This window comes from Triturus cristatus, chromosome 1_2 (genome assembly GCF_964204655.1).
Source record: "Triturus cristatus chromosome 1_2, aTriCri1.1, whole genome shotgun sequence".
NCBI classification, from domain to species: domain Eukaryota; kingdom Metazoa; phylum Chordata; class Amphibia; order Caudata; family Salamandridae; genus Triturus; species Triturus cristatus.
Window position 1 is genome coordinate 826,576,301 of NC_140580.1, and position 15,464 is coordinate 826,591,764.

The following is a 15,464-nucleotide window of genomic DNA, read 5'->3' on the forward strand; positions in this document are numbered from 1 at the left end:
TGTTACTCTATTTTCTATCAATTCAGTTTGGGATTTTAATCGTTTTTCATTTCAATGTTGTTATTGTTTTGTTACTTTATAATTACTTTACACAGTGCCCTCAGTTAAGCCTGGCTGCTTCGTCATAGCTACCAGGTGGTTGAACAAAATTTTATTTTGTGACTTGGAGGGTTTACCCAGACAAGGGCTGTGATTTGTCCTTAAGGTAAGTAGACAGACACCCACCCCATAAAATAATCTAATTTATTAATACACTTACCAAAGAATGAGATAATTGCAATTCATAAACAACACTTTTAATTCTACTACAGCACTAATAGTGACAAAAGGGATTTAAATGTAGTCACGCTGAGCCTTGAAGTATTTATAATGTTTTTAAGTTGGAGAAAATACATTAAATACATTACATAGATATAACTATAAAATACTTAAATTAAATTAACTGTTAACTTAAAAATGTGTAAAATTACTTTAAAACACCAAGTTATAATCAATGTAGTCACAAATGGAACAAAAATAAAAATGTAATTTAGCTTGGGTAATATTAATGGTAAAATTTTAGTAAATAAATAATAGTGACAAAATAAAACTTAATTTACAAATCAAAACAGAGAATTTTATTGATGTAGTGGGTTGTATCTTTTTCTTTGAGTAGACATAAGTTAATATAATGTGTTTAAAACATTTTTTTTATTTTATATTAGGTGAATACATTTTTTTAATGGAAAATACACTATTTATCTTCCTTTATTTTCGTGGATGGCAATCTTGGCCTTGGTGTTTGAACTCTCCACAAACAAGTAAAAGGCTACTAATATTAACTTCTTGCTTACAAATTCAAACGTAGACGTCCCGCCGCCTTATCTGAAGGAAAGGTATCTCTTAAGTCTTTGCCTAGGTGCAATCTCCAATTGGAAATGGTGAATACCAAACTTAATAAGTTACACTTAAATTTAGACACGCTGAGTTAATAGGAGTAGATCTCACAAGTGAGTAGATCTCCAAGTGAGTAGAACTTCAAATTCAAACTTACTTTGTGAATCGAGTCCTTGGTGTTTCTTTACTCTTGCTCCAACCAGTAGTTTAGGCCCATTTTTTTTTTATCTTGGGTTCCTGCACAAGCCTTGAAACGAACCAGCCTGTGCAAGATGGAAGCCTGTTCCATCACCATCTGAAAATGAGTTAAAATGTTCCCTGATTCTCAGTCAATGAGCTGAATAATCATTGTTAGTAGTCTAAGAGACATTTTTGTAAATTAACTAATCACATTTTACATCTACTGATAACCCAATCAACAACCCCCTCACCAGCTCCGAGGGGCAACCTTTTGGAAATTTGTATTGTTTGGATGTATGTGGATTTGACCTCTGCAACATAATATAAAAGTCTGATATTTTGTAGGACTTGGAAGAGTAGCTTCTGATGGATTCATAAAATAAACATGTCCCTAACATGGCCTCTTCTTCTAGGCCAGTGGTTCCCAACATGTGGTCGGGGAACCCTGGGGATCCGCGAAGCCTTTTCAGGTGGTCCACGACTTCTTAAAATAATTACATAATATTAACAGATTAATAAACCCTGTGTATATGAAGAAGCTTGATGTACAATTGAAAATTTTAAAACGTATTGTAAATGTGAAGAGCTTTGAAATTGAAGGCTAAAAATTAAATTAGTATCCTCAGATTGATTCATGAGAGCATTGCCGGAGCATCAAAAAGAATATAGTATGGATGATGAGTGGCCTCAATTGAATTAAGAAAAGCTCCAACCATTCATTAAAAAATAAAAGAAATACAAAATAAATTGTATTTATATGTGTTTGCGAATTATATAAAATGTGTCATCATTTGTGTATTTGTTTGATGAATGCTTTTTTCTGCATTTTTTTTTTATTGTTTTGTGATTCAAATCCTCGACATTGCTCAGGCCAGGCTCCCCAGCTTCCAGTAATGACTCAGTGGGGGGTCCCGGGATTCTAATAATGATTCAGTGGGGGTCCCCGGGTTCCAGTAATGATTAAGCGGGGGTCCTCAGAAGTCAAAAGGATGAGAACCACTGTTCTAGGCTATTGACATGCCTTAACTACATATTCGAGTCTACACAGTCATGCATCTCAACACTCTCAACAGTTCTCATTCTATCCATTCAACATTGCAGGCAGTTCTTTCTATTTTGTTCTATTTGCCCATCTTCTGCAGTACTAACTGTATGGGCCTTGTGTGGATGAACTAACATTCCTTCACCCAAACCCTCCCTAACAATTTTGTTCTCAGCATAAGGAGTACAGTACCACCTGATGCCGAGCAAATCTCTATTTGACTCCATACTGCTGTCCTTAGGGTCTGCATAAATGTTTGTAGCTCAGTGCCACCTGACATATATTTCACTCCATAGCATAGTCATTCATGTCTGCTATTGATGACTGTAAGACAGTGTATTGTAGAGGTGACTCTTCAGGATAAAGGTTTGCCATTGCACAATCTACTGTGACATTGGACAAAGGCACTAAAAACTCAAGGGTGATTTCAACCTGGTCTAAGACCTCTATAATTACGAAGATGAGGTATAAGGATACCTCTTCGGAGGAGAAATGTCATGTTTTGAAACATCTCCCACTACCCATTATCCAAGGCACACCACATTTTTAATCACGAAGGTGAGATGCCCGCATTCCAGTCTAAGTGCTTAATTTTAAAGGCTGCTCTATTCATGAAATAATTGATAATGTATACTATGTCTTCCTTGTTGGTGTTGATGAGGTCTTGCAAGTTCAAGTCGCTTTTCAACACTCTTTACTCGTTACTGCAGTGAAGATAGCTTTTCTGACACATCAACAGCAACAAGTGCTTCCATCAAAAACTCAGTAAGCGAATAAAAATCATAAGATAAATTAGTAGAAGATGCTGGAAAAGAAGCACCATGTAGCCTTTCACAGAATTGAATAGAGGCTCTCCTAATCAGCATTTGTTACCCCATCAGGTATGTTAAACACTCTAACTGAAACATCGATTTAACTACTCCTGCTAATGGAGTCTGGAATAAGGCTGAGTCTGCTTCTGCTTCCATCCCCGCCGCAGCTGTACACGGCGGCGGAGGATGACCACAGGGCCAGGCCTCTCGCAGCCAACCCCCACCCAAGTACAACCAAACCCTGCTTTGCTTGTTCCTGAGCCATGCGCACCGAACCTGCATTATCGTTATTCTCTGTCATTTTTTCAGGTTCTCTTGTACTCCTGCAGTACCAGCCACAAAAAACCTTCCATTCCATGGTACCGCAGTACTGTACAGCGGCTCTTGAGTACCGTTGTACCTCACGAGAGACTCACTGGGGGAGTATCACGCACCCACAGCACAACCATTTTCTTTTATTTGATTCTCTTCGGGGACTCCTTCAGGCTCCCCCTATAAGTGCCTGAGGCCAGAGTGTCCCTACCCTGCCCCCATGACCTTTTTTAAAACTTTTTCAGGACACTGGGACCGAGTCCCTGTGTTCTCTAATGCCATTAGCAATATTTTGCTCAGAGATGCAGCTAGCTACTTATATCACTTGATTCCACAGTACCAGTGCTTAATTTGTAAAATATTAAGTGTCAGGGCTCTGACCAGGAGGCCACTGCTGCTTGCACCACCCATCTCCCTTGTCATCGCTGCCAAAACAACTACTATCCATCTCTCTCACATGTAAATGCGTCAGTTGATTATTCCAGGTCCCCAAAGATAAAGCAATGGCTGGGGAGGCAGGTATTAGCAATTGTAATGTATATTGTATGCTTAAACTACCGTTGTTCTGCACCTCTCTAAATTAGAAGAGCAGCGCCACCATGTGGTGGACTGTTCTAAATATGGTGTTGACAATTTGGTGCCGGTGCCGAGCACTGGAAACCAATTAAGTGCCGGTGCTTAGCACCGGAAAGCCCCGGCTCAAATTAAGCACTGACCAGCACTGGTACTTCAGCACCGAAATGGCAGACAGGGAGAAAAATTTCTGTGAGCAATCAGAAGCCTGTATTTTTTTCTGTACCACGACTGCTCTGAGACCAATCAACCACCCCTTCATGATCAACCTAAACCCATCTTTCAACACTCATTTCTCAAAATATCTGAACGGATTTACACCAAACCACAAAATGCACGCTTCCTGAGTACAGTTCGAATTTACCTACAACTTTGGAGTTATTCCATTCAGCCGTTTTTTCTGCATCAAAAAGCTAAGATTCCAAAATAAATTAACATGGTTAATCAATGTTTAAACGCCCCTTTCTTAGAAGAAACTAAGGTAGACAAACTTTTTATTTTGACAGTTTCATGCAGATTCGCCAAACTGCGCCAAGGTTACTAAACAAATAAAATCACTATTGAAACTCTAACCAAACTACAATTACACAGTGATGACCGCCACTTATATATGCAGTTAATAGTCAATCTATATTTACCTTTATTTCCTACGAATCCTCACCTTGATCATACCTTGGTAAGATAGTGGTTGTAGATATTGTTGTTGTTATTTTTGTGGGTCAATAATTGTGACGTTGATATTTTGACATGCAACCCATTATAGATATTGACTCTACAATCATATTACCCACTAAAAATCATAATCGAGATTAATTAAGGAAATGTGGTGATCTCCCTATTTCTTGTCAGGCTCTTTTAAACCTCAAATTTGGAATGTACCAATTACAACACGGGCCACATTGCCTTCTGTAAGTCGCTATTAAAAATCCCTTCCTGAAAGCAGAAGCAACAGTCTAGCCCGGTTTGACAAGAACAAGTTCTAGTACATAGGCTATCTACTAGGTTGCAGGTGGCACATCAGAGTCTTTAGTTTTGAAGGCTCTAAGGTCTGTGCGGAATTATGTAAATATTTAATTAACACTGCCCTTTTTTATAGGCATCAGTCAGGTAATGACACTTTGTGGAAGGAAGTGGTGATGCCACTAAGCTGGAGTTCAGAGGGTTAGTTCAAATCAATAGTGAGAGGAATGGGGGATGTAAGAGTTATCCTGAAAACAGATGGGTGTACCCTATATGACAATGACAAGGGGATGATGAAATGAATGATAGGTGATGCATTAGTGCTATGGATGTGAATGCTAGTGCTATAGGTATATGAAATCATGGGAGGCAAAAGAAGAGCGGCATCAGATGGTGTGAGCATGCTGCTGAAGCCCATAGTTAAGGGATGAATGTAAGATGCTAGTGGTAAAATGGGTGTGGGATTATTCAACATGCTACTGATAAAAGAGGGTAAATGCTTAATTTGAGCCGGTGGTTTCCGGTGTTCGGCACCGGCACCTATTTCTTAATACGAGCACTTTGATAGTCTACCACATGATGGCACTATCTGATTTTTTTTTTTTTTTATGTGTACATCAACAGAGTCTGTAACGATGTAATAGATTAAAAAAAATATTACTAGCTCAGTCAGGCCTTATTTGCAACTTTGAGTGAGCTGGAATGATCCAAACTGTCATATCTGTAGGAATGAGATGCAATTGGAGAACACTGGCACTGACATTTGGCAGCGCTGGCAGGGGAAGTGGGGCGTGCAAGCTGCAGTGGCCTCCTGATAAATAGGTAGGGTGCTGGCAGTTACTTTTTTTTTTTTATAAATTAACCCCTTCCATGCGCAGGGAATTCCCGCGCCGTGCGGGCGTTTTTATTAGTGGGCGGGATACGGACGGCCGGGAGCCGTCGTGCGCACACGCCCACCGTGACACGTGACGGCTCCTGGCCGTCCTGCGCATGGAAGAGGTTAAACACTGGAAAGGGTCATGCACTGGGATGGAAATTATATATTGACTGAGCTGCATGTTCTGCACCATTTAATAGCTCTAGCATGTGCATGCTATATTTAAGTTTGTTTTAGCATAGCATGTTTTGGAGGATACCGATAGCCTTCGAATTTTTTTTAATAGCTTTTTGTAACAACTTACATTCTTTGGGGCCATCAGCACCCTTTGCTAGGCAGACTGATGTATGGACTTAGTGGGGCCATAGATGACCCTGGCAAGGTCAATTATTACTTATATTCAGAGCACCGTTTTCTGGTACTAGGGCCATGACTAACCAGGCTCAGTGACACACAACAGATAAAACAAAGCTTTAACATGAGAATGGAAAAGGCGAGGGCTGACTAGGCCACGCCACCATCATGGCGGTCGCACCAGTCACCGGCCACCCAGAAGGGGGAGGGAGGCCGTGTCAGCGAGTGACGCGGCACTCCCCCCCCCCCCGCAACAACCAGTAAGTAAAGTGGTTGGTTGTGCGCCGGAAGCACTCCAGTGCTTCTGGCGCAGAAACGTCCAGCTTGCGTCCAGGCTGACCGGTCTTTAAAAAGAGGTGGTGGGGAGCAGAACAGTCTCTTGTTCTTGCTCCCCACAGATAGGGTCACCGGGCCGGCTGCGGGCCCGTAACGTTTCTTTCTTTTGCCCACCCACCATCCCCTAAGGCAGGTATTGTTGGAAGGTTTGGTTTTCCGGTTTGTGTATTATGACTGATTATTTTTGTCCCCTTTTTTCCAAATTATTGGCAGGGAACAAAGCAATGGTATGCACAGCGATTCTGTAGTAATGTATATATAAAAAAGCACAACTTCGAATTTCTCTTTCAATGAGATATTGTCGTGTTTAGAGTGTCTCTGGTCAGGCGGTAAATTCATGATTGGTAAGCATAGTCTTCGGTCCTCAATGGTCAGCACCATATAACTCCAGGGGGTAGTGACAGCCGGTAGGTAAGCTGTCGAGGTGCGGGAGCCGGGGAGTCATCATTCCCAGTGGGCCTGGGGCCACCCCCGCAAGCGCACGCGCATTAAGGCGCCACTATGCAGAAGTCTGCAGCCCCCACGTAATGGAGTGTAAGGCACAGGGCGTGGGGGGTGCCCGGGGAAAGTATCCATCCGATAATCTGTAACCTCCTGCGCAACCTTATTAGTACACGGGGACCGGGGGAGCTGCCAGTCATTGACTTTGCCGTAGGCTCTAGATGGGATACGCAGAAAGTAAATACATGCATTGATAGATTTACGGTAGGAGTGTCTTGTGTATTAGACTGTGTTAAGGTTAGCCGTGGAATATCTGACTATCAAAATGTATCTGTACTTTCTGCGTAAAGTTTCTATTATATAATGTTTTAATTTGTTTTGTGAATGTTAATAAATACGGCCGGGGGGTTACTCCCCCCTAATCCAAAAAGTAAAATTATCTGTGTGGTCTCACAAGTGTTATGCTGAAGGGGAGCGAAATGCCATCCATAACCCCAGGGTCGGTAGTTAGAGTAGGGGACACGGGTAAGTACCAGACCATAAGATAAATAGATGCATTCGTGGCAGATTTGTACAAAGTGAAACCAGACAAACCTGGATAAAACGCAGCTACCCACGGTAAACTGTCTGATCTTGCGCCAATATTTTCTTTCATTAAAACTCTTCTTCATTATAGCATACTTTTTCCATTTTGAACAGAATTTATCATATTTTACGTGATGTTTTACGCGGTTTGTTTTAAGATTTACAAAGGAAACTATTTCAGAGCTGGGCTCATGGACAGGCTCTAAGATCCGAGCCAGACCCTTGGCTCTGCTCTGGCTCGGCTCTCCGAGTTAATTCATAGGCACCCCCACCACTAAAGCCTCTTGGCTCCAGCTGTTTCCGTATAGAATCATGTATCTATTCATCTAGTTTTATTACTTTAAAAGAGATGGATTCATATGAGAAAATTTTTAAAGATTTATACTTTAAGATGAATGTGCAGCACTTCGGATTATTTAACACAGTCTGCCCTGTAGGCCTCTCATGATGCGCCTTTTAAAGCTCTAACTGTGATAGCTTGGTTGTGTATGCCACATGTTGAAGCTATGAAGCCGGCACGGGGCACTGAACTGCATCCTTGTGACAACAAAGTGAAGAGAACAGTTTTGACTCCAAAAAGGTCAATAATATTCTATGACAACTCCTTAATTCAAATGCAGATATTAAACCAACCGAGAACGGACTGCATTTCCCTGATGCAAAATGGCATCCGTGTTAAAAACAGTATTTAATTTTTTTGCAGTTTTATTTAGCACGAACTCGACTAGAAGGTTTTGAAGTGCTTTACACGAGCACCAGTTACATTACACATTGCACAAGGACACATTCATTTTTTTGGGCAGGCACCGGGAGATTAAGTGATTTTGCAGAGGCAGCCCCTAAAGGGGGCCTCGAGGGCCGGCGCCATAACCAACGCCGAGCCCTGGAAGGATCCAGTTCTGGGCGTCTTGAAGTGCCCAGAAGCGGAATCGGAGTAGCCCAGTGCCCCAGAGAGGCGCCAGGCCCCCCTGGCCAATGGGGGTCTGGTGAGGTACAAACCCCTCAATGGGGGAACACCGCTGGTAGAGGCAGGAAAGTGAGGTGAGGATGTAAGTCGCCGCTCCCCATGGGTAGCTCCTATCATCGTGGAGCAGGGAAGTGGCGCAAACAACGATTTTGTTTTTTCAATTTGATACCTGCTGGATCCTGGCGAGGTGGAGCACTTATGCAGTGACTTCGGACGCGGGACTTCGGGAAGTACCGGCCAGGATCTTGCGAGCCGAGGGACCTTGCCAGAAAGAGTACGAAGCAGCGGCCTTGCCAGTCTCTGAGTCCCGGTGTCGTGACTGCGCTGCAGAGGGGCATGGTTCTGTGCCGCGGTGGGCGACGGCGGGAGTCGTCTCCCATGCAGACCGCCGGGAGCGAATTTGCAGCAAGGGGCCGCGGAGGACAATAGGCTGGTTCGTCGAGGGACCACGAGGTGCCGTTCGCCCAGCGATTTGCCGTGCTTGCAGGCAGTGTGTCTCGGGAGCGGCCAGCGCCGAGCTTGGCAATTTTTCTCGGTGCGCGCCCTCCTTCTCTGGGACTCCGGCTCACTGCACCAAGCGATCTTGCACCTAGTTAAAAAATGCTGTAAAGGGGTCCAACAACCTTGAGTTTTGGTGACCAGAGCACTATGTCGTCCCCCTCCCCTCGCCGCTCCAGCACTTCTGAGGCTCGGCCTCTGTACCGCGGCATGGGGCTTTGCTGCACAGCGTGGGGCTGCTCAGGTCCCGGCAGCCTGCTGGTTGCTCCGCCCCGTGAGGTCATCGGCGTGTGGCCCTCTTCGAGCGGCAAGCCCCTCCCTTGATCCAGGCAAGCTTCGGGAGACCGGGCGGAACACACAGAGGATCCCCAAAGGCTGGCAGATGCTCAGCATTCTCGGGACATCGAGAGGGGGCGAAGCCTGAGCGGGGGAGCCGGGGCGAGGCACACATGAGTGACATTGCACTGCACAGAAAGAAAGTAAGCAAGGAACAGGGTAACTGCACTCAATTAAAGAGCTCCAACACGCTCAGGGGGAAGTTGTGCAAATTGAAAATAAAGGCACTAAGACAAATGACAGTCTCCAGGCACACGTGCTGCTTGCTGGGTTTGGAGCCAATATTAGATGCTGAAAGCCTCCGGTCTGCGTTGGGCTGGGGGACAGGCACAACAGAGCAGCACCCAGTGGGCAAAGAACACGTTAATCTGGACACTGACACTTGGTGCATAAAATAAGGCGGCAGCACCCCGCAAAAGAAGGGTTAACAAAGGGCCAGTTAAAGACCCAGTTGCACTACTCAAAGGCTTAGTACATAAGGAAGGCGGCAGCACCCCGCTGAGAGACACATGTGATGGAGAGCCAGGGCAAAAAACGGGCAGCCAGAGAAGCTGGGTGATTTGCTACAGAAAATTCGGGCTGCATCAGAGGTCCACGGGACGGGCTGGCTGCAGACACACTTGGGCCAAGACGCAGGAGACGGGGCAAGCAACCAGCCACCTGAGAACGCCAGCATGTCAGCACCCAGGAAGAGATGGAGGACGGCGTTCAAACCACTGCGGACGACGACACCCAAAAAAGGATGCCAGAGGACTGACCTGCCATCTGTAGCCATCCATGCCTAGGGGTGAGCATATTGGTACAATAGTACAGGAATGCTTAAAATCAATGGTACCACTGTTGCTTAAGGGGCTCCCAGGGGTTAAGGACACCGGGACCACAACCCCAAGGGGGAGTATCCGGGCTACCATGGCACTTGATAGACCCAGGCTGCGCACAACAGGAGCACTTACAGGGGCAGGTCACGCAGGAGACACATGGGAAATTAGGGTCCCCCGTAGCAGCATGGGGCAGCGCAAGCACGGCGAGCGACCCAGCTAGAATAGCCATGGCTCCAGACGCATACAATTGGCCTTCACCAGGCCAGGCATCAATGACCACAAGGGCCACAGGGCTAGAGAACCTTATCCCCCTGGCAGTAAGGGAGAGGATATGGAGGAAGGAATTTATTGAAATGTTCTCACCGTTAGAGATCCCATTAGACGGCCAGGACCTGACTGTGTGTGACCAAAAAGACGAGGATAGAAGGGAAAGGAGAAGGGAACGCAAAGAAAGGAATTTTGATAACTGGCTGGATGCATTTAGAATTATGGTGTGCATAATTGTTGAGAAGTTCCCACGCTGCGCGGCCGATCTATGGTTATACGAGGCCAACATCCATGGGGCACAGAGGAAATTCCCTGGGGATGCATGGTTAGAATATGACAAAGGTTTCGAATTAAAGATGCAGACACACCCAGAAATGGAGTGGAATGAGGAAGATGTGTCTGGTTTTATACACAAAATGATGGTCGCAAAGGAGGTTAAAACATGGGCGGGAAAGAGCGAGAAGCCCTTTTGGGGATCCTTTTACAAAGGGAAGGGCAAGTCATTTCATAGGCCCAAAATGTTTAATGCATGGAACTCCCCACCCCCTCCAACGGGCCGGCCGCAATCTGCTGGAAATACAATTCCAATGAATGCACTTGGGGAACTTCGTGCATATTCCAACACATATGCTCCACGTGTGGTGGAGGCCACCCAGCAGCAGGGTGCAGACGCAAGAAAATTAATAGAGGGGACAAGAAAGAGAAGAAGAGAAAACAGTAATTCAGTCAAGGAAGGAAGGGGGGGGGCAAAGGGATTACACAACTACCGGTTAGCCAGGTCCCTCATCAACACACAGCAACTACGTAGGCTAGCCAACAAATATCAGAACAAGACAGACGCCGCCGTACTCATGCGAGGTTTTGAGGAAGGGTTTGTTATACTATTTGAGGGCCCACTCTAGCTGGGCAGCGCAAAAAAACTTAAAATCAGCTCTACAACACCAGGAGGTAGTTAGCCAAGAGCTAGAAAAAGAGAAATCCTTGGGTAGGATAGAGGGCCCCCTGCCTCCTCAGATGCTTAAGGGGTTGGTAATCTCTCCCCTGGGAGTAGTTTCTAAGAAAGAACCAGGTCAGTTCAGACTAATTCTCCACCTCTCTTTTCCAGAAGGGATGTAAGTGAACAACGGGATCAGCTCCGAAGCTTGCTCCGTGGGTTACGCTACAGTCGACAACGCCATTGACTTAGTAAGGTCTTCAGGCCAAGGGGCCCTCATGGCGAAAACAGACAGAGTACGTCTTGGGGTTCGAGTGGGAAGGGACCCTGTACATTGATAAAGCAATGCCCATGGGGTGCGCAGTATCTTGCGCGTACTTCAAACAATTTAGCACCTTTCTGGAATGGGGACTGCATGACATGCACCCCGCAGGAGGTAAACTCCACTACCTAGACAACTTTCTGTTCACAGGCCCCGCAAAGTCAGCAGAGTGTGGTGACGCACTGTCGACATTCCATGAGTTAGCTAGGGAGCTAGGGATCCCGCTGGCAGCAGAGAAGAAAGCAGATCCTGCAACAAAAATCACATTCCTAGGAATAGAACTAGACTCAGTTGTGAGAACATCCAGATTACCCTAGGAGAAAGTGAGGGATTTCAGGGAGGAGATAAGGTGCCTCTGCGGCCGCGACAAGGCAACGCTCTGCGACCTCCAACGGTTGATTGACAAACTCAATTTTGCTGCCAGAATTATCCCCGCGGGCAGGGTGTTTGCCAGGCGCTTAACTCAGCTAACAGCAAGACTCACTCACAAACACCACCACGTCAGGCTGGGGGCAGGGGTCAAGCAGGACCTGCTTATGTGGGACACATTCCTCGCAGATTGTTATGGTGTCCTGATCTGGAGAGAAGGCTGGGCGACAGCCAGGCAGATACCCCTGTTCACAGACGCAGCAGATAGCACAGGTTTCGGGGTGATCCTGGGTGACAAATGGTGCGCAGGCCAATGGCCGACCAGGTGGCGCAAACAGGGCATCACCAACAACATTACATTTCTTGAGCTGTTCCCCATTAGGGTGGCCCTAATTGTCTGGAGGTGTGAACTGAGGAACATGAAGGTGACGCTTTGGTCAGACAACAAAGGGGTGGCACAGGCAATCAATAGAGGCTCAGCCAGGTGCCCAGATACGCTGAGACTAATACGTCAATTGGTTAAATTGCAGTTGGAGGGGAACGTAGACCTGAAGGCACGTCATGTACCAGGGTTGGAGAACATAGTGGTGGATGCCCTTTCATGAGCACAGATAAGCAGATTCAGGGATTTAGCCCCAGGGGAGGACTGGTAATGACCCCATTCCAGAACAGTTATGGTGCCTGGCGGGATAGACTTGTCAGCGCTAGTGAACAAATCCCTGGCCCCGGAAGCGGCCAGGAGCTACAGAAAATATGCAGGGACAGGGATGCAAATAGGAGGAATCCAGACACTGGTAAATGTGGGTGAAACAAGAAGGTCAGTCGAGCGATTCATCCATTGGGCATTCACCAGCAAAAGGTTTAGATCGTTAGCGCAGGCCCACCTGTCCGCTGTGGCTCACTTCACAAATATTTGCGTAGGTCAGGACCCCACAGCCTCCCACTACATCAAAGCAGCGAAGAGAGGATGGAAGCGGACAGAAGGAGTAAGGGCAGACAGCAGGCGACCCATAGACTTCCCAAGATTGGGCCAGCTATTGGACACACTGGGGGCTATAGCAAAGGACACCTTTAAGCTCCACCTTTTTAAAGTGGCCTTCTCAACCGCATTCTTTGGGACTTTTCGCCTCAGCGAGGTAGTAGCGCCCAGGAGGGCTGGGCCAGTGGAGTGGTACTTGCAGGCAGCCGGGAAAGTGGGGGGGATATAAGTCACCACTCCCCCTGTGCAGCTCCAATCATCGTGGAGTAGGGGAGCGGTGTAAACAACAATTTTGTCCCACCCACCCTCTCCTAAGGAACAGCAGCGTTGCAGTGCTGGACAACAGCCAAGCAGATAGCGGAGAAGTAAGGGTACAATGGTTGGTTATAGAGACACACCGACAGGTCAGTGTGTAGGAGTAGGGCCACTCACTTTGGGATGCCTCACGGCAGGGTGAGTTGGCCTAACAAAAAGGGGGGAGCAAACGGAGTTGGGGCCTAACTTCGGGGAGAAGCTGCACCCCACATGCAAAGAGCGTGGAAACCAACCGAACAATTGTATGACCCAGGAGGGACAAGAAAGGAGATAAGCCTGCAAAAGAACTAACCAATGAACTGTTGGTGCTATTTACAAATTGTGATGTACATACGGTTTATGGCAAACAATGTGTATGACAAGCAAAGTATATGATTTATGACCCAAAGTATGACAGTTCACAAATTTATGACCAGGGGTCACACAATTTATGACCAAAGTATATGCATGTATTCATAATAAAACTGCTGGCAACAATGACCACTAAAACCACAACGCATGTTGGCTGTTTATTTTAAGGAATGCAATGATAGGGGAGTGCATGTACACTGGAGTGGGCACAGTGCGGGGGTTATGCCCAGAATCACAGGAATTGGAGTCGACCCCAAGGCTCAAACCTTGGTTTCCCAGCTCCGACGGCGGCAGTCTAGCCATGAGCCCACATCGCAAACACAACGGAAGTGCAACCACAGGCGTGAGAACTTTAAAGCAATTTGACACCAAAGGAAACAGTGCAAAACATACAAGTACAAATCTTCAAGAAAAGACACATCATTACATCGCACGACTGCCCATCGATTTGCAAATTATTAATAAAGAGGCCTGTCTGACTGGAATGAAGCGATTCTTCTGCGCTAGCATTTTCAGCATTATTATGGATTTGGTGCATTTGCCACTTAATCACTCATCTTCTGCACTGAATGCATTAAAAAAAATTATAGACCACCTGGATCAAAAGTTACAAAAATTGTGGAGTCACTGACAATGCGTGTTCCCGCGCAGTGGAAGGCGGTTTGCAAATGTTTGACTGGACAACTTTTATTTATTTTATTTCTGTAGTTGGTTAAACTGGTACTAATGTGGTTTGCCCAGACACTGACCATGTGTAAAATGATAAAATAGGGAATCAATACTATCACAAAATGTTCTGTATTACTCCCTATAAATTTCCTTTTCTTGCCACATAATGTAATCAACTTTGGCGCGTAATTTGGTTCCTCCCATTGCATAATTCCAGTGGGCCTGGCTACAGATCATGCTAACCAGGTAGAAGCAGATGGCGCGGCGTTACCTGTGAGGATGTTTTCAGCCAACACGTTAACTTGAACTTCAACAGAGTGTCCTGAGGTGTAGGTGATTTCTGCGCTCACGTGACTCACTTCTCCAATGCACATGGGTGAGAGGAAATCTGTGCGCTCCACGCGGGCTAGGGCAGCCACACAGGGCTCCTGGGAAGTAAACACAGACGGAAAAATTAACACACTGTCGAGGGCTACCTGACTTTAATGACACAAGCAAGTTCTGAAGACCGCTTGAAAACCATTCTGTTGATTTCTCTTGGCACTGGACACCATCAATTTAGCGGTTTCTCATCTGGCTTACTTTTGATTACTTATGTACCAAGGTATAACACGAGGATTGTTCCTGTAGTACTTCCAATACTAGGCTATTTTTTCAACTTCTGTATGTTTCATTACCGCTGTATTGTATTAAATATTGATTACAGCATTTTTATAGCGCCTGCTACAGCTTGTCGGGCACCGAAGCACTACTGGATGGTCAAAATAAGAGGCCACTCTGTTCAGCAGATTGCTAGTGTGAGTTTTTAGGGCGTTTTATATGGGAAGGATGTGGGTTTTATTGGTGCTTGTTCTAAGCGATAGTTAAAGGTGGGGCCCACCGACATTTATTTTTGGGGAGAAGTACTTACTTTTCATTGACAGGCTTTGATTCAGAGCAAGAGAGAGTAAAACAAAAAAGCGGGAAGGACGGAGAAAGACAGAAAAAAAGAGACAAAGGAACAAAGCAAGGGCAAAAAAGAGCCTGTAAGAGTGAAATATAGGAGCAGAGAGTGTCTGGTGTTGGATTATAGATGCATCAATTAGACTCGAACCCACGTGGACTTGGTACTCGGCTCTGCAGCCGAGGTTTGCGGAACAAAAATTTGAGCCCCAACACATATGTGGGCCTGATTCACAAAGGGCAGAGGCTATGCACTGTGGCAGAGGCCACGCAGTCGTGGGGGAGTCTTCACCCGCGGGGGGAATCCTCTCAATGATTCTGCGGCCCTTCATGTGTGAGGCTCAGA

General features: G+C 45.9%; 1 protein-coding gene across 2 annotated transcripts in view; it reads right to left on the bottom strand.

Moving 5' to 3' along the window:
* Positions 1-15,464, bottom strand: part of ACOT7 (acyl-CoA thioesterase 7) — a 1,181,269-nt gene that overhangs the window by 875,724 nt on the left and 290,081 nt on the right. For both annotated transcript variants that reach the window (XM_085608889.1, XM_085608890.1), the window contains exon 3: positions 14,448-14,604. In XM_085608889.1, coding sequence (XP_085465015.1) covers positions 14,448-14,604 — 157 coding nt within the window. The remainder of the gene's footprint in view (positions 1-14,447; positions 14,605-15,464) is intronic.